The sequence below is a fragment of the Mus musculus genome, chromosome 4 (assembly GCF_000001635.26).
Source record: "Mus musculus strain C57BL/6J chromosome 4, GRCm38.p6 C57BL/6J".
Classification (NCBI taxonomy): Eukaryota; Metazoa; Chordata; class Mammalia; order Rodentia; family Muridae; genus Mus; species Mus musculus.
The window spans coordinates 11,946,378-11,966,525 of NC_000070.6; the positions used below are offsets into that span (position 1 = coordinate 11,946,378).

General features: G+C 39.6%; 1 protein-coding gene across 5 annotated transcripts; it reads right to left on the bottom strand.

Annotated features, from left to right (window-relative positions):
- Positions 1–11,805: 11,805 nt before the first annotated feature.
- Positions 11,806–20,073, bottom strand: Pdp1 (pyruvate dehyrogenase phosphatase catalytic subunit 1). 5 transcript variants are annotated; one of them, NM_001290391.1, is made up of 3 exons: positions 19,507–19,604; positions 19,237–19,271; positions 11,806–15,856 (listed from the first exon to the last, which is right to left on the bottom strand). In NM_001290391.1, the coding sequence occupies exons 2-3, from the start codon at positions 19,265–19,267 to the stop codon at positions 14,196–14,198; spliced, it is 1,692 nt and encodes a 563-aa protein (NP_001277320.1). In that variant the 5' UTR covers positions 19,268–19,271; positions 19,507–19,604; the 3' UTR covers positions 11,806–14,195. The 5 variants fall into 5 exon arrangements, with proteins under 5 accessions (NP_001277320.1, NP_001277316.1, NP_001091700.1 ...); NM_001098230.1 differs by lacking the exon at positions 19,507–19,604 and adding an exon at positions 19,925–20,073 and having other exon boundaries at positions 11,808–15,856; NM_001290387.1 differs by lacking the exon at positions 19,237–19,271.
- Positions 20,074–20,148: the final 75 nt, after the last annotated feature.

Sequence of the window (20,148 nt, forward strand, 5' to 3'; positions counted from 1 at the left end):
TGTTGGTCTATGTGGAGTCTTCACATGCTTGACCACTGCAGCTTTAATGCAGCAGGCTTTAAAACCAACGCTGAATGCTTCAGATTTATTTCCTGCCCCCCACTCCAAGATTTTGTCCTCATTTGGAAAGTGTTTAGACACTATTTCTTCAAATGTGATTTTTCTGCTTTTTTTTTTTTTTGCCTCATCTAATTCTGTGTTCCAATCACAAATCCATTGGTATATTTAATGACATACACCCCACACTTCCCAGAGACTGTTTTCATCTTTTTTTCACCTTTCTCTGTTCTTGAGATAGCAAGAGCATATTGCTCTGCCTTCAGGTTTGCAGATACTCCTTTAATTTGAAGCCTGCTACTGTTGGGGCCTTTTAGTGAGTTTTTCATTTTGGCCATTACACTTTGCAACTCCAGATATTACTTTATAAACGTACACACACACATATATGTATGAGTGTAAATGTGTAAAAATTTGTTACAATACTTTCCATTATTATTGTTGTTGCTGTTGTATGTGTGTGTATGGTTTTTGTTTGTTTGTTTGTTTGTTTGAGACAGGGTTTCTCTGTGTAACCCTGACTTAGTAATTCCTGTCCTAAAGCTTACTTTGTAAACCAGGCTGGCCTTGAACTCAGAGATTTGTCTGCCTCTCTGCCTCTGCCTCTGCCTCTGCCTCTGCCTCTGCCTCTGCCTCTGCCTCTGCCTCTGCCTCTGCCTCTGCCTCTGCCTCTGCCTCTGCCTCTGCCTCTGCCTCTGCCTCTGCCTCTGCCTCTGCCTCTGCCTCTGCCTCTGCCTCTGCCTCTGCCTCTGCCTCTGCCTCTGCCTCTGCCTCTGCCTCTGCCTCCTGAATGCTGGGATTAAAGGCATGCACCACCACCACCACCATCCTGTTTTTCTTTTCAATGCATGCTTTCTAGCTGGGCACAGTAATGCACACCTACTCCAAGCATTTGGGCCAAGGCAAGATCATTGTAACATTAAGGTCACCATGGTTCTACATAATAAATGTCAGGCTGGTTAAATCTGCAAAGCAAACCTTACCTTGAAAAAAAATAGTATGGTTTCTTTCAACTCTTTGAACATATTTATGAGCATATTATGAACATATTTGATCTTTGCTAAGTCTGACATTTAAGTTTTCACAGGCAGTAACTGTTACATACCTCTAAAACATGTGCATGGGCCACACTTTCTTGTTTCTTTTTTGCCTTTTTATGGAAAATTAGACTTCTACTAATATACTTTAGTGATGCTACATAATGGTTCTTTCCAGTCCATCCCTGGGGTTGCTTATTGTGTCCTTGTTTATTCAGTGACTTGGCTAGACTATCTCAGGAAAGTCTTTGTCCCAGTGGTAAGCTTTAAAGTGACCCTTCAGAGGACCTTCTCAGTAACACCAATGTTGTATCTTCCACCACAGTGTTGGGGGTGGAGAGAGACCGGGAGCAAGTCATACCCCAAGTATCACACTCTCACTACCTGAGATCTGACATTCTTGACTACTTTTTTTTTTTTTTTGTCTGTATGTCTTCTATGTCCTCTTCAGTCTCCGGCATTTTCAAGTGTTTTTTTTTTTTTTCCTCTTAAAATAATTTCCCGTTAATGATCATTCACCAGGGAACAGGTTGAAGGAATTTCTTTACAGCCATTCCAGAATTGGAATTTCCAGAATCTGGAATTTGTATTTGGTGTTTTAGCATAGAAGAAGGCACAGTCCAAGCCAGTTGGCAGCCAGAGAAAAGAAATAACTTGGAAGCGAGAAGAACCCACTGGTCATGGTTACTTACCTCCAAGGGATTTTGTGGTCCAGCGCACTCTGGAGTTCGACCACTTCTTGGCTGAACCAGAAACAGCAAAGCTGTGAGCAGTGATGGGTGACAGCTGAGTACTGCTGTGACAAGAGACATCAGAGCCAGTTTGTTCTGACCACAGAGAGATTGCAAAAATAGGTTGGGGTAGTAACCAAAGACAAAAACGTGGACTCCAGAAAGAATGTACAGCTATGTTCATCAGGGCAGTGACCAGAGACAGGAAATGAAGGATGCCAGTGGAGTGTCATGGTGACGAGACAAGAAGTGGGCTCCAGAGAGAAGGCAAAAAGGAGTTGGGGTAGGGGTCTCCCCAGGTTTACAAGTGGAGTAGTGGGGGGTGGACTGGGAACGTCTTGGGCTGGCACTTTGTGAAATATTCCCCTGCCTACTCTAAAACTCTGTAAAGCAGTAGTATCAGATAACCATATTCTATAATCCCCTATAAGAAGATGTCTGCCACTTAATCAAAAGCATGAAAAACAGTCAAACTAGTCAGTTGCTTTTTGTTGTATTATATGCATGCATGCATGTATGTATGTATGTATGTATGTATGTATGTATGCATGCATGCATGTATGTATGTATGCATGCATGCATGTATGTATGCATGTATGTATGTATGTATGCATGTATGTATGTATGTATGTATGTATGCATGCATGCATGCATGTATGTATGTATGTATGTATGCATGCATGCATGCATGTATGTATGTATGTATGCATGCATGCATGCATGTATGTATGTATGTATGTATGGGTTTAGTTGCTATCTATCTATCTATCTATCTATCTATCTATCTATCTATCTATCTATCTAATTTATTGGTTTCTCCAGACCCTGTTTCTCTGTGTAGCCTTGGCTGTCCCAGAACTAGTTCTGTAGACTAGGCTAGCCTTGAACACACAGAGATCTATCTGCCTCTGCCTTCTGGGTGCTTGGATTAAAGGCATGCGTCACCACGACTCAGCGCTGCTTTCAAAATAGGGAAGCTAATTCTGTAAAAGAAACCTAACAACCAAATATTTGCTTAGGTTAATTATTTTTAAAAGTAGAAAAAATAAAGATATTGTTTAAACCTATTTGGGTATATTTAAATGCGGTTACACTTATGAATGGTAGCATGTTACAGATGTACATGCACAGTACGACTGAGTTATTTTAAATGTGGAATCACACGGCAGAGGACCTGGAAAAACAAACAGCAAAGCACCTGCCAGAGCATTTTACAGTTGACAATCACACAGTATAAATTATTCCAAGCGATGTTCACCAAAAGTCTACAAAGGAAGTAGCATTTGTATATTCATTTTCAAATAAGGAATCTGAGACAAGAAGTAAAATCATTTCTGGGAAGGGTCAACTTAAGACAGAAATCTAGATGAGCTTTTCTGAGTAAGGTAGTTTATGACAGTGTCCTTCTTTCTGATAAATGGAAAATGGCTAACAACTGGCATCACTAAACGGTGAGACAGTGAGGCTTCCTTTAATAATCTGTTGTTTGCTTTTCTGTGGTTTTACTTTTCTAAAATGACTGATTTTGGGTCTTTGTGGATGAGTGTTTGCCTGCCTGCATGCATGCATGTATGTATGTATGTATGTATGTATGTATGTATGTATGATGTATGTGTACTGTACACATGTCTGGTATCTCCAGAGACCAGAGGGTGTCAGATCCCCTGGAACTGGAACTACATGTGGTTGTGAGCCATCATGTGGGTGGTAGGAAAGCAGCCTCAGTCTTCTGCAAAAACAACAAGTACTCTTCCCCCATGGAGTCAGCTCGCCAGCCCCACTTTTCTGTTTTTCTGATTTTCTACAATGAGCACTTACTCATTATGTGTTCACTTATGTGATCAATTCAAATTTAGTTTTAAACAGCCTTAGAATAATCAGATGCATTCCACATGGAAATATATACATTCAAATTTGTATCTCACTTGTAATTTTAAAAAATGGGCATGGTGGCATATATCTATAGTGCCAGAATTTGGGGGACTCAGTCAGGAGGAAAGGTGTGAGTGTGAGGTCACTGCCACACAGTGTGTCTCAGGCCAGTCCGAGTTAAACAGTGAGACCTACCTCACAGAGAGAGAAAAGGAACAGGAGGGAAGAAAGGAGGAAAGAAAAAGGAAGACATAGATTTACGTCTTTTAACATAAAAATCTCAGTGTAAAACAATTGTTTACAATGTAGGCTTGTCATGTGCTTGTTTTGTGAAAAAAAAAACTGAACTACACACTTGATAGCAAAAGTATAGAAAATCAAATGATTTCTAGGTTACGCTTTAAAAACATGCAGGGTAAGAGAAAACATCCCGACCTAGAGGAAAGTTAAGAAGTTCATTCCAGTAGGCATTTTCTGTAACAGGATTGGAAGCAAGCACTGGGAGAAAGTGCCAAAGGATACAGTGTGTATGGAGGGGCCCTGGCGCTTGAGTGCATGGCGCTTCGTCTTCTGCATAGCATCTGCTGACTACAGCATGTTGAATCAGCATCCTGACTGAAAGTGGTAGGCAGCCATTAATTGAATTACTGTTTTTTTCTTATCATGGAAAACTTCCTTTTAGTTGTGATCTTTGAAATCTGATCAATTTCCATTTTACTGAGATATAAATCATCCTAGGTGACTTTTTAGTTTTAGATAGAATCTTCCTGACATGGATTTTTAATTTGGCTTTCAAAAAAAGGGGGGCGAATGAATGAACTGATCATACGTGGGTGAACAAACAAATGAGCGCAGGGGCAGCAATGGCAGGCAATCTAGGAAGTAGAGAAGGGACAATGGGGAAGCTGGAAGTGCTTGCAGGTTCAGTACACACTGCAGTGTTCTCTGTTTTCCCTTGTTACCAAGGAGATGGTATGGACTGCAGTAACCAGGCAACAGATGATGCTCTCACATTCCACCTTCCCTGCCCCATCTACAGGGACAGGACTTGCAATGGAAACCATCAAGGAAGACTTAAGCGTCTCTGAATGTTACAGAACTCAAGAAAAAGAAGGAAAGGGTGACCTGCAGGAAGAGACTGGTGTGAGGGTACCAGTGCCTTCCAGTTATTTCTACACATGCCGTATGTATGTGCAGAAATAATTGAAAAATACCTTACACAGCATGACAACCCTCACATAGGATTTTATAAGGGTTCAGATGATCACATTTCAACAGAGTAACTCATGAGAAATGTTGTCTGACACCTATAGTTGTCACAAGATACCATTTTATACTCCCCCAAGTTCTAAGATAAAAGCCACTTATACCAGCACGTTAGAAAAGATGTAGTATAGCACAACGGGAACCCTAAAATTCCTTACATAAATTTGGGAGACTGTTTTATTGTTCCTTTAAAATTCAGTAGACTTCTACCTCATGACTCCATTCTTTCTTGAGCAGTAGCAAGAGAAATAAAAAGACTACATCCATTACAAGACTTAACTAGGATATTTATAGGACCCTTATTCATAAGGACCAATGACTGGAAAAATTGAAACATTCACCAAGGCAGGTGAATAAACAAGTTGTAGTCCAGTCTAGCAATAAAATATTATACAATAAAAACAGATCAAATAGCCAATGCACATATGTAAATCTAAAATATATACTGATGTGTAAGTCCACATCCTAGTTTCTATGGTGACAGAAATCAGTGTGCAGTTATGGTCAGAGAACCCTGATGTGTTGGTGTGTTCACATTAGGCCATATTATTTACTAACCATACTGCTAACTTCTGTTTCTCTAAAACTAACTTTGAACAACATTAAGTAGTTCTCTTATAAGTACTCTTATTTGTAAATGTTGAATGCTAAGGTTTAAATAAGTCTTGGAGTCTTGAGGATTAACAATGACAGGTTAGTGAAAAGGGACAACTGTAAAGGTGCTTTGGTGGCCTCTCACTAGACCATCCCTGTTCCTGCATGGGTAAAATTCTCTCTCACTGACAACCATGGGAAGCTGGAGCTATCCCCATCTTAAAAGAAGAAAAAAAGGAGAAATAAAAGGATTTCTGGGTAAGATAACAGATTAGAACTGTCTCTATTTGACTTGGTAAAGGAAAAGCCAGAATAAGAAAAACAAAAACAAACAAACAAACAAAAAACCAAACAAACCATTGTTGTAGAGAGAAAGAGAAGAGCAAATGAGGTTCGGTGTGGGGAAAGAGGAACATTATGCATTACTGGCAGGAGTATAAACTTTGCAGCCATTATGAAAACCACTGTGAAGGGTCCGAAAAAACCATACTATCCACCTATGCTGCTTCTGGACATATGTACTGGAAGGAATGAGTCAGCATAACCCACGGAGACTATCACAGCCTTAACTACTGCCACGCTGTTCACAAAGGCTAGGAAATGGAACCGTCCTAAAGGACTACCAACAGATAATATTTAAAAATATGGAACATTTAAAAACAATAGAAACTATTCATCAATAAAGCAAAAATGAACTGGGTATGGTGTTGCATGCCTATAACCCCAACAGTTAGAGGATCAGTAATTGATAATCATCCTTAACTATATAACAAGGTTGAGGCCAGCCTGAGCAATGTGAGGACATGTCTTACCAAGAAAAATGAAATGATCATACTTGCAAGAAAACTGATAGAACTGGAAATCATTTTGTTAACAATATAAGCCAGACTTAGACAAATATGGCATATTACTTTCACGTTCAGAATCCAGACTTAAATGTGTATACATGTTGTGAGAGTAGAAGGAGGACCATGACAGGGGAGGAAGACATCTTAAGGGAGGTAGGAGGGAGAAAGAAAGGGCAGTGGAATATTACAGCAAGAGGGACAAAGGGGACAGAGGACAGTGGGTAAGGACAGATTAGAAATATATATATGACATTATATTAATTATATTAAATATATAATATTAACATAGAATGCAATATATGTTATATAGTGTATATAACAATATAATATATTATATTAATGATACATTAATAGGATATTATTATAATATATAATTATAATTATATAATGAAACTCTTGCAGGTTAACTTTAAAATTAATTTTAAAAAGCCCCAGGAAAGAACATACCAATTATTTGTCCAGTGCTAAAAAGTCTGCCCTGAAAACATACAGACAAACATACAGACTGAACAATTCATATTTAGGATCACATATTTTGTATACATATATGCTGCAATAACAATTAGTAAAAAAGGGTCATGAATTTGAAGGAGTGTGAGAAGGGGTATATGGTAGGACTTGAAGAGAGCAAAGAGAAGGGAGAAATGTTATAATCTCAAAAATAAAAAATAAATAAGCAAAACCATCAATCTAGACATAATTTCTCAGAAAAAAATATGCCAAGTGAAAGAAAACACAAAACTAACATTTATTTCCTATTCTGTATGTTCTAGAAGTCCTTTTAATAAATGTATAGATACATCTACATGTATTTATTTTTAACGAATGTGATATTTAAATGTAGGGTCTAAAGGCTAGGCAGATAGCTTGGTGATGGCACACTTGTCTAGTATGTGCTTGTATGAGGCCTTTGGGCATGTGCTTCCTTCTTCCTGAGATGATATATCTGGGTCCTTTTCTGTTTGACAAACCTCTTTTCATCTTTCAAATCTCTGTTCAAGCATCAGTCTAATGAAATTACTTTTAAAGGCCTTCTTTGACCCTGCAGCATACCAGAAAAAAGTATTTTCTAGATTATGGCTAGAACTTGAACTTGTTTCAATTTCAATAATTACGAAAAGTAATTATTCTCTAACATAATTTTCCTCCCAAATACATTACGTTCCCTGAAAGTAGATCTTCTATCTTTGCCACCTTTATCCTTAACTGCTATCCTTAGTGCCAAGACTATAGATTATTGTCTATATACACTTCACAAATGAAATGGAGAACTGGCAGCAGAATACTTGGACACTACAATATATTATTGGGTGACAGACACCTCTGGTTACAACCTATACAGCTGCAATTTGGTGTATATTCTCAGGCGCACTCCACCTATTTGTGGGTGGCACCATTCCCTATGCACTGTACTAACTGCTGAGCTACCTCAGGTTTTGTATCTTCCTATGTGGATTTTTGCACTTGCTTCCCAAGAACTCACTTAACAGTCATTCCTTGGACCTTCTTGATAGTGAGGAAATCATTCTGGATGCAGGGAAAGGTTTGGCAATTTGGTGATAAAATATGTAGGCTTTGAATTATACATATGCTTGTTTGGTGTGTGATGCTCAATGAGTTACTTAGCCTTATGTGCATATAGGGAATATAGTACCTAGGTTCATCTTAAAGATCTTGGCACAAAATCAACTTTAAATGGTTCAAATGGGTACTTAGAGGTTTGAGTAAGAGTGTGTGGGGGAGGGGGGTAGGTTGGTGGGGCACCCAGAAACTAACAGGACTAGGGAATTCTATGCCACCTCTCAGCGTGAAGGGACAAAGGGAATTGTGTTGCATGATTCCTGAATCATAGGATTTCAGCGAGTCCTGGAATCCTAGACGGGGTATAGCTAAGGCTGGGACTGCAGCTCCCAGCTGGAAAGGAAAGAGGAAGAAATATCCCCTCACCACCCCACTCTAACTAGATGCTGGTATTATCTATTGATTGAACCAAAAATGGCATTGGGACACAAGTGAGACCTGAAAGTGTACCCTGCAGAGTTGGATCCCTGGAAAACAGACCAGGCAGAGACAATGAGAGAGTTAGTTGCGGGGCCACAGAATAGCAGGCTCCAGGATTAAATAAAAACACATAATCAGCACTTCTGTCAGAGCCTGCCACATAGCAAGTGCTCAAGAAACAGCTGTCATTTCTGCTGTGACAACTGCCAGGCCAAGGAAGGCACTTCCTAGTTCTGTCTGATGTCATCTGAGCACCCTTGATCAGCAGACGCCTAGACATGATGCAGACAGCATGGCCTGCATTCTCTGGTCTGCTTAGTCTCATAGCTGTTTTTCTTCACATCAAGGCCTTAATTATCCTGTCTCTGCTCTTCTCAAGCTAAATTAGGCTGTCTAACCTATTCCCATGTATGCTGGGAGAAAAATAACTTCCGAGCAAAGTTCTTTTGGGGAAACTGTCCATCTGGGCATCCACTCACTTTCCATATGCCCAGCTTCAGACACTTTGCTTCATCCTTCTTATCCAACAGACCAAGGCAAAATGACCATGCTAACAACAGTTTTAACTGCTGCTGCTGCTGTAGCATAAAACAGAGAAGCCTCTTATGAGGGCTTAAAAAATGTGTTTTAAAATCCTTTTTCTTGGGCCAAGCAGAGTGATATACACTTTTAATCCTAGCACTCAAGAGGCAGAGGCAGTCTGATCTCTCTGAGTTCCAGGCCAGCTGGATCTACAAAGGAGTCCAGGCCAGCCAGGGCTCTGTTACAGAGAACCCTGTTTCTAAAAGCCAACCAACCAAATGAATAAAATAAATCCTTTTCTCCTCACTGTTGGGCTGCTGCTGCTGTCTTTCTTCTGCTTGGTAGTCACTGCTGTCTCAAATTCAAGGCATCAGAGGCTCTGACGTGATTACAGCTGAGCTGATTACAGCACCTAATCACTACTTCAACATTCTCTTCCTCTCTCACTTTCTCTTTAGATCTCCTGTCATATTTCCTATTCTTCAGCACCCTTGCCACAAGGCTGGGCTCTCCAACACTGCCAGCAAATCAAACTGTTCTTGTTCTTCAGGAAGATAATTTGATTAATCACTGCAAACGAGTTAAAATCTATTTGAGTCACTGGCATCTGGTTTGTTGAGTGCCTAGGGTTTGAGGTTTCTGAGGGCTGAATATATTCACTAACTTCCCAGCATGGTAGTGGATTAGATGACATTTGGTGGAATATAAGAACTACAGATAAAGCCAGTGACATGGGTAAGGCTTAGGAGAGAAAGATCAAGCATTACCCTTTAGGTAGTAGTATGAACTTTAAGTGAACCAAATGGGAGCTAGGTGTCAGATGCTTCCAAAAGGTAGCGATGGTGGGTTTTTTTTTGGGGGGGGGGGGTCCATCCTAACTCCTCTCAAAAGGTACACAGAGGGTGCCTGTGGTCCAGGGCTGGGTGAAGGCCCGTGGTGATGCCCTACTAGAGAGTGGGTATGTGAAAAGATGTTTTGGGCTCAATGGACTCGTTTATACAGTTGAACCTTTTAGGTCTCTCCCCAGTTTAGGAATGGGAAAAGGGGTGGTGGCTACAAAAGGATTAATTTTTTATGTTTTTTTTCTTTTAAACAGTTTTTTGCAGTAAGCAAGTCTTTTAGTTCACGTTTTAGAAATCTTGGCTGTTAACTGCAAAATGAAATCACTGTTACAAGAATAAACTAATTTTCCTGCATCTGAATGCAGTGTCTTCTAATGAAGGAAAGCAAGAAATATTCTTGACGTTCACATAGGCTTTTTGGTTGTACAATTTCTAATATAAAATTAAATGAACAAATTTTATTCAATATTGTGCTGACTCAGAGAAGAAAGATAACCCATAGATGCTGCCCGGGAAGAACTGGAAGTCTCTATGAACAAAGTTAAAAAATTATTGCAACATGTTATGAACCTATATATTGGCTAAATAATTCCACATCAATCATGCACTTATTAAAATGTGTGCACTGGATGGTCACTAATGGCTAATACATAGACTATTACATGAACATCATTCCTGATGTATTTATCATTTTGAAGATTTGTAATGTGTTTAGAAAACAATGTTATGTGTTGTTGAAATTTCACCCAAGGTAAGTTATATTAAGAACTGAACAAGTAGAGCTTAGTGGGATTAAGTTTGGCTTTCAAAGTAAATTAATTCTATACACCAAGGAAATGACCTTCATATTACAGTGAGTCAATTCCATTGTCATTGTCTTCAGTCACTTAGCTCTTCCAGGAAGTGGTTATAGCACATCAATTCAACAAGATTCAACTTGCAAATCTGAAAAAATTCCAGAGTATCAAATGTTACTTATGAAAGAAGATCGTAAGTATTCAACTTACAAAATACAAGTAAGATTTTCTTTCTATACTCAAGGACAAAGCCAACAATAAATCAAATTCAGAAATGTGTTTGCCTAGTAAACAGAGAGCGTCCATTCAAGCAATGTAAACTGTGTTTACTAAAACAGAACTGGGCCCAGTAGGGTAGACCTGTTAACTCCAGCTGCTTGGAAGGCTAGGGTAGACTTGGAAGTTCAAGAGCTGCCTAGACAACTTAGGAAGACCCCCATGTCAGAATCAATGTGTATGCAAAATAGCAAAATAAACACTAATCAAAAAAAGCAAAAGGAAGGCTAGGGGTATGGCTCAGTGACAGAGCACCTGCCTAACATATCCAGGGGCCTACATTCAGTCCCCAGTACTGCAATAAATGCAGAAAATACCAAAGTTAGTCACCCAATACTTGCTGTGATAGTTAGCACTTCACTATTTTTCTTCATTCCTAGCAACAATGATTGGTATAACTTTTCTTGTTTTCTTAGGATAGTCATTTAATGAGTTAATGAACATAAATTTATCAGTAGAGAGGTCTATAGCCAAAGACTCTCCAAACTTTTCACCATGAAAAATTTGCAGCTTTTATTTTTAGGGTTAAGGCAGACTCCTCCCCATTAAGGTTATTACAGTCTATAAAATTCCCCTGTATTTGTACTTGTAAAGGTGAAACTTCGCCTAACCAAATAGTATTACTAAGAAACCATCCATGTAAAAACCAGCTTAAAAGGAGACTTGCTGTGAACCAAAAATGTTTAACAGAGAATGGACAAAGTTCAAAAATTACTTCAACGATTACGTGGTCTATCCATACAATGGGATAGCTACTCATCAAATAAGGAACAACCCATGAAAACATTCAACATAAAATAATCTTTTTTAAAAGCAACATAAAAGAGTATGTTCTAAAAAAAGAAAAAGTAGCAGTGCTGTGTTTATGTGTGGAAGGGTTAACTAGAATGGAGCATGAAGTCACTTTCTGGTAGACGGTGAAAGACAGCCTTTCATGGATATTGACAGCCAGATTTCACATTATAGATGTAAAGCCTTTTAATTTTATTGAAATTATAACTTGACTTTAATGACTAAAATGCTATTCATTTATTGGCTCCTAAAGTTAAACACAACCTCCCATAGAAGGCATACAGTGAATGCTACTATTTTTAAAAACCCACACAGGCATCTCAGAAAGCAGGTATAAAGCTTTAATTCACCGTGGGCGTTTCTCTAACCATAGACAGCATTCAAACCAAGTATCATACCACCATTCCTTTTTAACTAGCTCAGGACATAGTACATGTAACATGAAGCACTGACTAAATATAAATACAGAAATTGAATACATGTAAGAAAGTCTAAATAAAACAAGATTAAGAAAGACTAAGTTTCATGAAAATTTACATAAGCTGACTTTACTTCTAAACATGTCATGAATATGACAAATCACAATAAAATCACAACTGCTTTTAAATAACAGTATCTAAAAACTTGTGAATATCCAGCTATTTTGATCTTTTCTACATTGCATTTACATTTCTATCCACATAGGCTGGCTTCCAGACTGTAGATAAAACTTCTTGGCTAATGAGGATTACTGTCTTTTCACAAGTATAGGAAGCAAAATATATATTCTCTGTATTACACTGCAATGAGACGTTAGTCAGCACATAACACAGAACTCTCCTACGGTGGTATGTTTGGTATGGTGGTGCGATTCCAAACAGTACTAAAAATGGGGTTTCAGACTCTAGTGTCTCTGAAGACATTTAGAAGTAAGTGGTATTTTAAAAGTTGACTTCAAAAAAAAAAAAAAAACCCAAAAAACAAAAAGTACTTTAGAAAACAAATTCTATCCTGTTCTGAGCTGCAATCTTCCTGAGTCTACTTTCATTTGGACCTAATTTTGCAGCCAATACTTCTATATATTGATTTAGGATTCACAATCCAAAGTCCTTGAACACACAGTTCAGATTCTACAAAATTCCAAATGGACCCCTATATTGTCAACTAATTATATAACAGAAACTAATCATGTTTTATATAAAAATCTACGTGAATTTTAAACAAAGTCATAGCTTTTTCTTAGAATTGATGAAAATATATGCATAGCTATACACAGATCAGCATTAAATGTAAAAACAAAAGTATCATTTGATGCATATCAAATGAACTCCTAAAAAGCCTATGTGAATATACTTATTTTCATTTACTTTAAGACAGTATTAGAAAGGACTGCATATAATTAGAGACACAGCTGCAAATACTTGATGCTACTAAGTGTTCTGTACCAGGCATGCACAGGTTACGATTTAAAGTTTCTCGTGTATATATTAACATATATATTATAAGCTATAGTATGTTTAAAGCATTTAATAATATAGATCCAATTGTTTTAATTGGCCTAAGTGGGGAAAAACAAAAAATTTCCTCAAACTGTCATAATACAATATTAAAATCTTACTACTCAAATTGATACTTAAACTTATTACATGTTGTTCTTAAAACTCCAAAATTCATAAAAATTCCTATGATAAATAAGTATAATTTCTCAGCAGCAGTTTGCTTACTCAGCACACATCTAGCTTGCCAAGATTTGGGGGACACAGAACAGTGACATGCTGATAACTATAGATGATAAGAATTAAACATAGCAGTCTCTTTTCATTCTGCGTGTATCTTTATTTCAAACTAAATAGAGGTTTCCATGAATACAAACCAGAAAAACACATTTTCCCTTTATTTAACATTCACTAGGAAAAATTAAACCTAAGAACCTTTATTGTCTTTTAGGTGTAGCAAAACAAAATATTACTGTTACACTGAGGAAATCATGGGTGAGGAAGAACAGTTTAGGATTTTTCCTTTTAGGAAGCATATTTTATCACACAATCACAAAAACTTACAAATCCAGATTTCTTTGTTCATGGTCATTTATGGCTTAAAGTACTAGACCTGCACTTTAGGTTAAAATAAATGTATGTGATTACCTGAACTGTTTATCTTTTTAAAAAAATGCAGTAAGTAAATATTCTTGTGTACACTAGAAGCCTTATAATGGCAGAAGTCTGCAAATGGACATGGTAATGGGTTTGTTTTGCCTTTACTAATACCCCCAGGAAGATCCTTGTTTTTGACCTATTCAAGATCATATCTGCCTATCTTCATACTCTTCAGTTGGTGAGTCACTGTTACAAGACACCTGGGTAAGGAAACAAGCTGCCTCAAGTGTGGGTACCATGAGGTCCAACAGGACAGAACAGACACTCATGAAGCTATCATCTGCTGCATAGTCAATATGAATACTGGGCTAGCTAGAGTATCAAACATGAAGTGTTTAGAATGAACCATTGGAAAATTAACTATATTAGTTTCTTTCAAACATCGATCTGCCCTTCCAACTGAAGAACTGCCAGGGTAATTTCACTTACTGTTCCTGGTTTTGGTATGCCCCTACAACATGAGAATTGAACTGAACTACAATGATTGTAATGTCATCTCTATACATCCGAGCAAGCTCTTCAGGAAGACTAAGCATTTTAGAGAGTCGTTCATGATCAACAGCCCCAAATTCATTATTGCCTACAGCATGGCGAATGAGATGGGTTGCTGCATTCTGATCCTCAAACACTGATGACATCTTTGCTCTCCTTTCTGTTAAAAGGCCATGCATCTGTCCCAGAGTCACCTTGTACCCACCAACTGCTATTGGCTGTTGGTGATGCATACCAGTTAAGTATTCACCCACAATCCTAACCACATCCTGTCTATGCATAGTCTCCCACAACCCATCAGTTGCTAACACTAGGAATTTATCCTGTGGCCTTAATCTGTGATAAGTTACCTCTGGCTCAGCAGTAAGATAAGGAGGTGTATGATAGTTAGGAGGGATAAACTTGGTGTATTCATTGTCATTCAACTGGTCTGGGCCAGACTCTATCACTCTCTTTTGAAGGTCAATGCTCCATTTGAACTTTACATCTCCAAAAGCCCTAAAGGGCATCAGCAAGCCAAGCAGCCGGTCCTGCTTTACCACGCTCTTGGCCTCATTTTTTGGGTGTTCCAGTTTCAGACGCTCTAGTTCTCTTTCATTCTGAGCATTGTGGTCATTAGAGAGTGTGACTGCTGACCAAGAGCCATCTTCTTCTTGCACACCTAGCATGGCTCTACTATCACCAGTGTTAGCCACATGGAGGTCAACACCATCTACATGGGCCACACAAGCAGTAGCCCCAGAAAATGCTACCCGAAGCACCAGGTAATTTAGAAAAGAATTAGGATCACCAACTTGAGCCTCCAATGAAATGTCATTATCGAGTCTCTTGAAAGCATTAATTAAAGCCTCCTTAACATCAATATCAGCTGATTCTCCAGTATTGAGGTCTATGAGTTCTTGCCAGTAAGTCCTCAAGCTGTTGAAATACAATTTGGACGCCTCCTTACTGAAGTAATCATTGGGGTGCTTGTGCCACTGAAGGATAGGTAGCAGTGCCCGACCACTCTCCACTGCATTTTCAATCTCTAGCAAAGTCTCATGGGGCAACAAGGAAACAGCAATATAATAGAAGAGTCTTTCACTGACTGCCTGGGAACAAGCACAGCCTGCATGACCATCAAAAACCCCCAAGAGCATCCCTCTGGTCTGCAAGCAGGTTGCTGCACTTCTCCGGTCCTCTATGGGTGCATTTGCAGGCAGCTGATTGCTGTCAAATCCAAGAATGGAACTGACATTTTTGCCATCAAATTCTGGTACTTTGAAGCTGTATTCATTAGCTTTAAGGATGCTGTTGACTTGTGGAGGTGTGAGGTAAAATTTCTGCGGTGTAGAAGCGTATCTCCTTCCTTGAGTATACTGCCACCAGTTCTCCCGTGGCCTACAAAAGGTAGCATATGCAGGATGGGGTGTGTACCTCAGACGATTCTGAGGAATGTATGGTGGTGAACAGCAGAGATGTTTGTGGTGGCAGTAACATGCAGTGCCATAGATTCTGCTCAGTTCACAGTTACGGACGAGAGGAAAAAACAGTTGAGTTGGTGCTGGCATGGCATCAGAGAACAGTGGCAGACTGGACGTTCTGACTGGGATTCCTAGAGAGCAAATTAAGACAGACACACACACAAAGAAAAGTTATACTCTGTATTATCTGACAAGCTGTGCTTTATAGAAAACATTTCCTAAGGCAATTTACATAAAATCCCTATGCTAGGTTAATTTCTACAGGGTGTTTTATGGTAATTAAAATGTTCAACCATTCATGAAGTCAGGAATGAACTACAGTTAAATTTCTGTTTTCTCTTTCTTTTGTATTTCTATGTGCAGTACAAACTGTTCAGCATACACATCTATCTGGCTGGAGAACACAGATCAGGAAGTTATGTAACACTGTGCCGCAGCAGTCTACCTGCCCAATCACCATTCTCCCTCTCTATGCTTTTTCAAAGGGGCCTTAGATCTCCCATTTGCACAGTTACTTCTACTATTTATGAAGATCTGTTCCTTGACCTGTGGTCAATTGTTGACCTTTGATTACACATGGTATCACCAGAAGCACTGATAAATCCTCAACAAAGCCATGTTTATATCTTACTGGTAAATTATATAAATATACCACTGTGTTAATGCAAAGTTTATTTTAACTTCTAGAGAACATTTTCCACATAGTAAAACTGAAACAGAAATTCCCGCATTTCTGAACCTCAGTGGATGGATGTTCTTGTAAAGCTTCCTTCTCTATACCACTGTGCCAGCTTAGCAAGTTAAAGAAGGAGAGGTCTGCTCTTCGCCAAATGATCCTGGGAAAACACATTTCACCTCTCTGGGACCTTCCCCACTAAACTTAAGTGAATACATGCAAGCAGACTAACTCTAATGCCTCTTTAGAATTCATGCTTTTAATGTTTGAGATACTGAGGCTTTGAAATCAAATATAGGGTTTACTGATTCACTGCTGAATTTTGCTGCGCCATTTGTGATTGAAAAAAAAATCAAGTATTCTTGTAGCTATAAACCTGATTTTTGGAAACAAATGATTCCTGTTTCAGATGTTAACTAACCTGCTATTATTTCCCATGTTTAAATGTCATAATGCAAGCTACCGAAATATTATTTTATCTACTAGAGATCTCTATTCATTCCTTGGGAAATGTTTTCTCTTTTGGTTAAAAATAGATACCTACTTGTTATAGGAAAACAACAAAGAACCATAAATTAAGCGTGAGGTCTAGATTATAACAGAATAGCATTATAAGTATCCTTAAAACAGTATTTTACAATAGGCATTTATCTAGAAAATTTAGATGAGCATGTATCTCTATTGCAAATAATGTATACAAGAAAAAAAGAATCTTCAGTAACACATTTTCTCTGAATTCCTAAGATATTGTCTCATGCATTCATTTAAATTACAAGAAACACTTTAGAACTGTTTTAAATAAACAAAAAAGGAAAATGAAACAAATCTTCTTATCAACTATTTTTTTTTCAAAAGCAGAATCTACTAAGGATAGAATTTTAAGTATCTCAGTGTTAGTTTTATATTAAACAATTTTCTCGTACTTTTTGGTAGGCCATTCAGGAAGTAAAAAGAAAAAATGAGGGAAGAGAAAAAATCAAACACTGGAAATTGACAGATTTGTGTCTGCTTTTGTAGAGAGCACCAAATATACAAGTTGGACAGAATGTCTTTCGTATGTAGTAAAGTATTAGACTACCCAAGAAGAGATTTGTTTCTAAAGACAAAAGTACAAAATAGCAAGAACTAGAAATTTTGGAATTAGAGTCTATAAATAAGGCTTCTGAAATGAAAAAAAAATTCTAACAACAAAAAATTTACCAGGACTAACCACCTAAATAACAGTTCAAACTGAATACCTGAATGTCATCCAAAGGTTAAGGGTACATGTCTGAGCCAGGAGATGTGTACAAATATGCCAATCACACTAGCTTGTGGGTATAAACCCATACCTTTTTCATGCATGTATGCACAAAAAGCTGTTTTTATGCTGCAAATGTTATCATTAGAAACTAAAATGTAAGTGCAATTTTAATGGAAGTACATTTTTTTCAGACATCTGTAAGTTTGTATTACTTTAAAAACAATGTGAGAGTGGGGGTGATGGCAAAGGTCCAACCATTTAAAAACATCTACTCAAGGCATAAGAAGCCTAGGACCCTTTCCCTTTCCTTAAGTTCCCGTGTTTTGATAGATTTTCTGCTTTTAAAGTCGATTAAAAATGAGTGAAATCTGGTGACAAAGAGCTTCATGCAGCAGGTGCTCTGAATATTTAAATTCAAACACTACATCTTTTTTCTTCACAGCAAAAGTATTTGAGATTAAACGTCAAAATAACAGAGTACGCATGAGTTTTTTCAATTATTTTCTTTTCAGTTATTCAGAGCTTAGCATATGATTGCATTCCAATTCTTCATCTCTTAACATGCTTTCAAAAGGCATATTCTTAGGGAAGCTGAGTTCATGGAAACCTGCTCTATAACTAATAAGCATTCTACCAGGTCAGTACCAATTATATAGTATTTCCATCCGACCAGAGACAGCTACAAGTCAATACACTATTAAATGCTTCTGACATGATGTATAAGGAAGATGAAAATTCTTAATATCCTTCTAAACACCCTGTAATTCAACAAAAAAAAAAACAACACTCTGTGCTGATAAACTTGCTAAATTAACAAAATAGAAGCCTCCTGATTAGGCAATAAGAATTTCAAAGTAGCTGTTGGTTAACTTGAGCAATCTCACTTTCTTTTTATTTATTTATTTTTTAAAGTTCATACACCATCATGGCCCACACTTGGCAACATTGTACGTATCAGTCTTGGGCAGATTTGGCTGATGTTGCCAATGAGTAATAAAAAGGTGCGCGCGCCGGAACCAGAAACAGAAAGAGCCCCATCCATTCTTTGTGGTGTGCTGGGCAAAGCCTGTGTCAAGATTTTATTCCACTTAATCAATAAACCCATGGACCAAATCGATTAGAAAAATGCTACTGGTGCGCCTACTCTGGAGCTTCTCGGTCTTGCAAAGATTCTAACGCAAATGAAAATAAATACTACACTTTTCATTACACGTATCAGAACCTCCGTTTATGTAATCTGATTGCATTAAACGCCCTGCATTAAGATTTGTAATTTTTCAGCATTTTCTGGAAACGCCTAGCCATTTCACAGCTCAAGTTCAGTGTCTACAAGAATGAAGAAAAGCCATTATCCTTAAAACACAAAGAACCAAACCAGCACTTGTTTGGTCAGTTTCGTGTGTCCCAGAATATCACACTTAAGCTATCAAAAAATAAAAATAAAAATAAAATCTGGTCCAGAGCGCCTTTGTCTCCTTTTCCTTATCTCACCCTTTAATTCCATGAGGACCCCTAGAGCCATCCATTCATACACAAAATCAGTCACCATCCTTCCCTGGGTACCCAACACAGGTAGTTATGTGAATACCTACCAATTCGTCTGGGCCCGGGACACACACACATTCTCCTGTCATCACAACACGGAGCCGACAACATCCACAACCCGCGCGGACAGCAGCAGCGACAGCAGCAGCGGCCCATTGAAAGCAAAGCAGAGATGCTCATTAGAGGAGGCGGCGGCGGGGAGGCGGGAGCGGAGGAGGGGCGAGGTCTCGCAGCAGCCCAGTGAATGGGCTGGGAGGGGAGGAGAGAATGGAGGGGGGAGAAAGGGGAGGGGAGAAGAAGAAACCAAACAAACCCACCCGGCAGGCGAGGCGGCATCACAGCCCCCGGCGGGCAACTCCAGGAGCCCGGACAGGCGCACCGCCGCCGCTCCATGCAGCCAGCGCACCGAGCCCACAAGCACTCAGCATCTTCAGGCCCGCCCGGCCCCACGCCGCGCCCGCTTCCGCAGAGCTCCAGGCACAGCCCGCCGTGGGCAGCCGGCTCCGCCACGCGGGGCCAAGCGTGTCAGCGGGGAGCCGAGGCAGACACGCCCGGGCCACAGCGGGCGCCCCGCGCGCTGACAGCCGGGTGCCGCCCGGGACCCGCGGCAGCTCCTCGCGACCGAGGCTCCGCGCGCACCCGGCCCTCCACCCGCGGCCGCTCCCCACGCGCGCCCTCCACTTCACCGCCCTGACGCCCCCTCACGACTCGGCAGCGGTGGACGAGGATACCAACCGGGCACAGTCGAGCACCCGCTGCGGTCTGCCCCGGGTGGCGGCCGCACCCCTCCGTGCGCGTCCTTCCCTCACTCAGCACCACGCAGCACCCCGGCGCGCTGCAGCTCGGCCCAGGCCAGCCCACTCCGCGCCCCTGCCTCGCCCGGCCTCCACCCTGCCCCGCCCCCACAGGCGCTCTTGAGCTCTTCGCCTTCTGATTGGCTGCGCAATGGCGGGTGGGCG

Excerpts from the sequence above, each read along its gene's own strand:
- Pdp1 (NM_001290387.1), bottom strand. The coding sequence starts at position 19,582 with ATGGAGCGGCGGCGGTGCGCCTGTCCGGGCTCCTGGAGTTGCCCGCCG. Across the intron at positions 15,857-19,506 it reads GATGCCGCCTCGCCTGCCGG|GAATCCCAGTCAGAACGTCC; the intron begins GTGGGTTTGTTT and ends TTTGCTCTCTAG.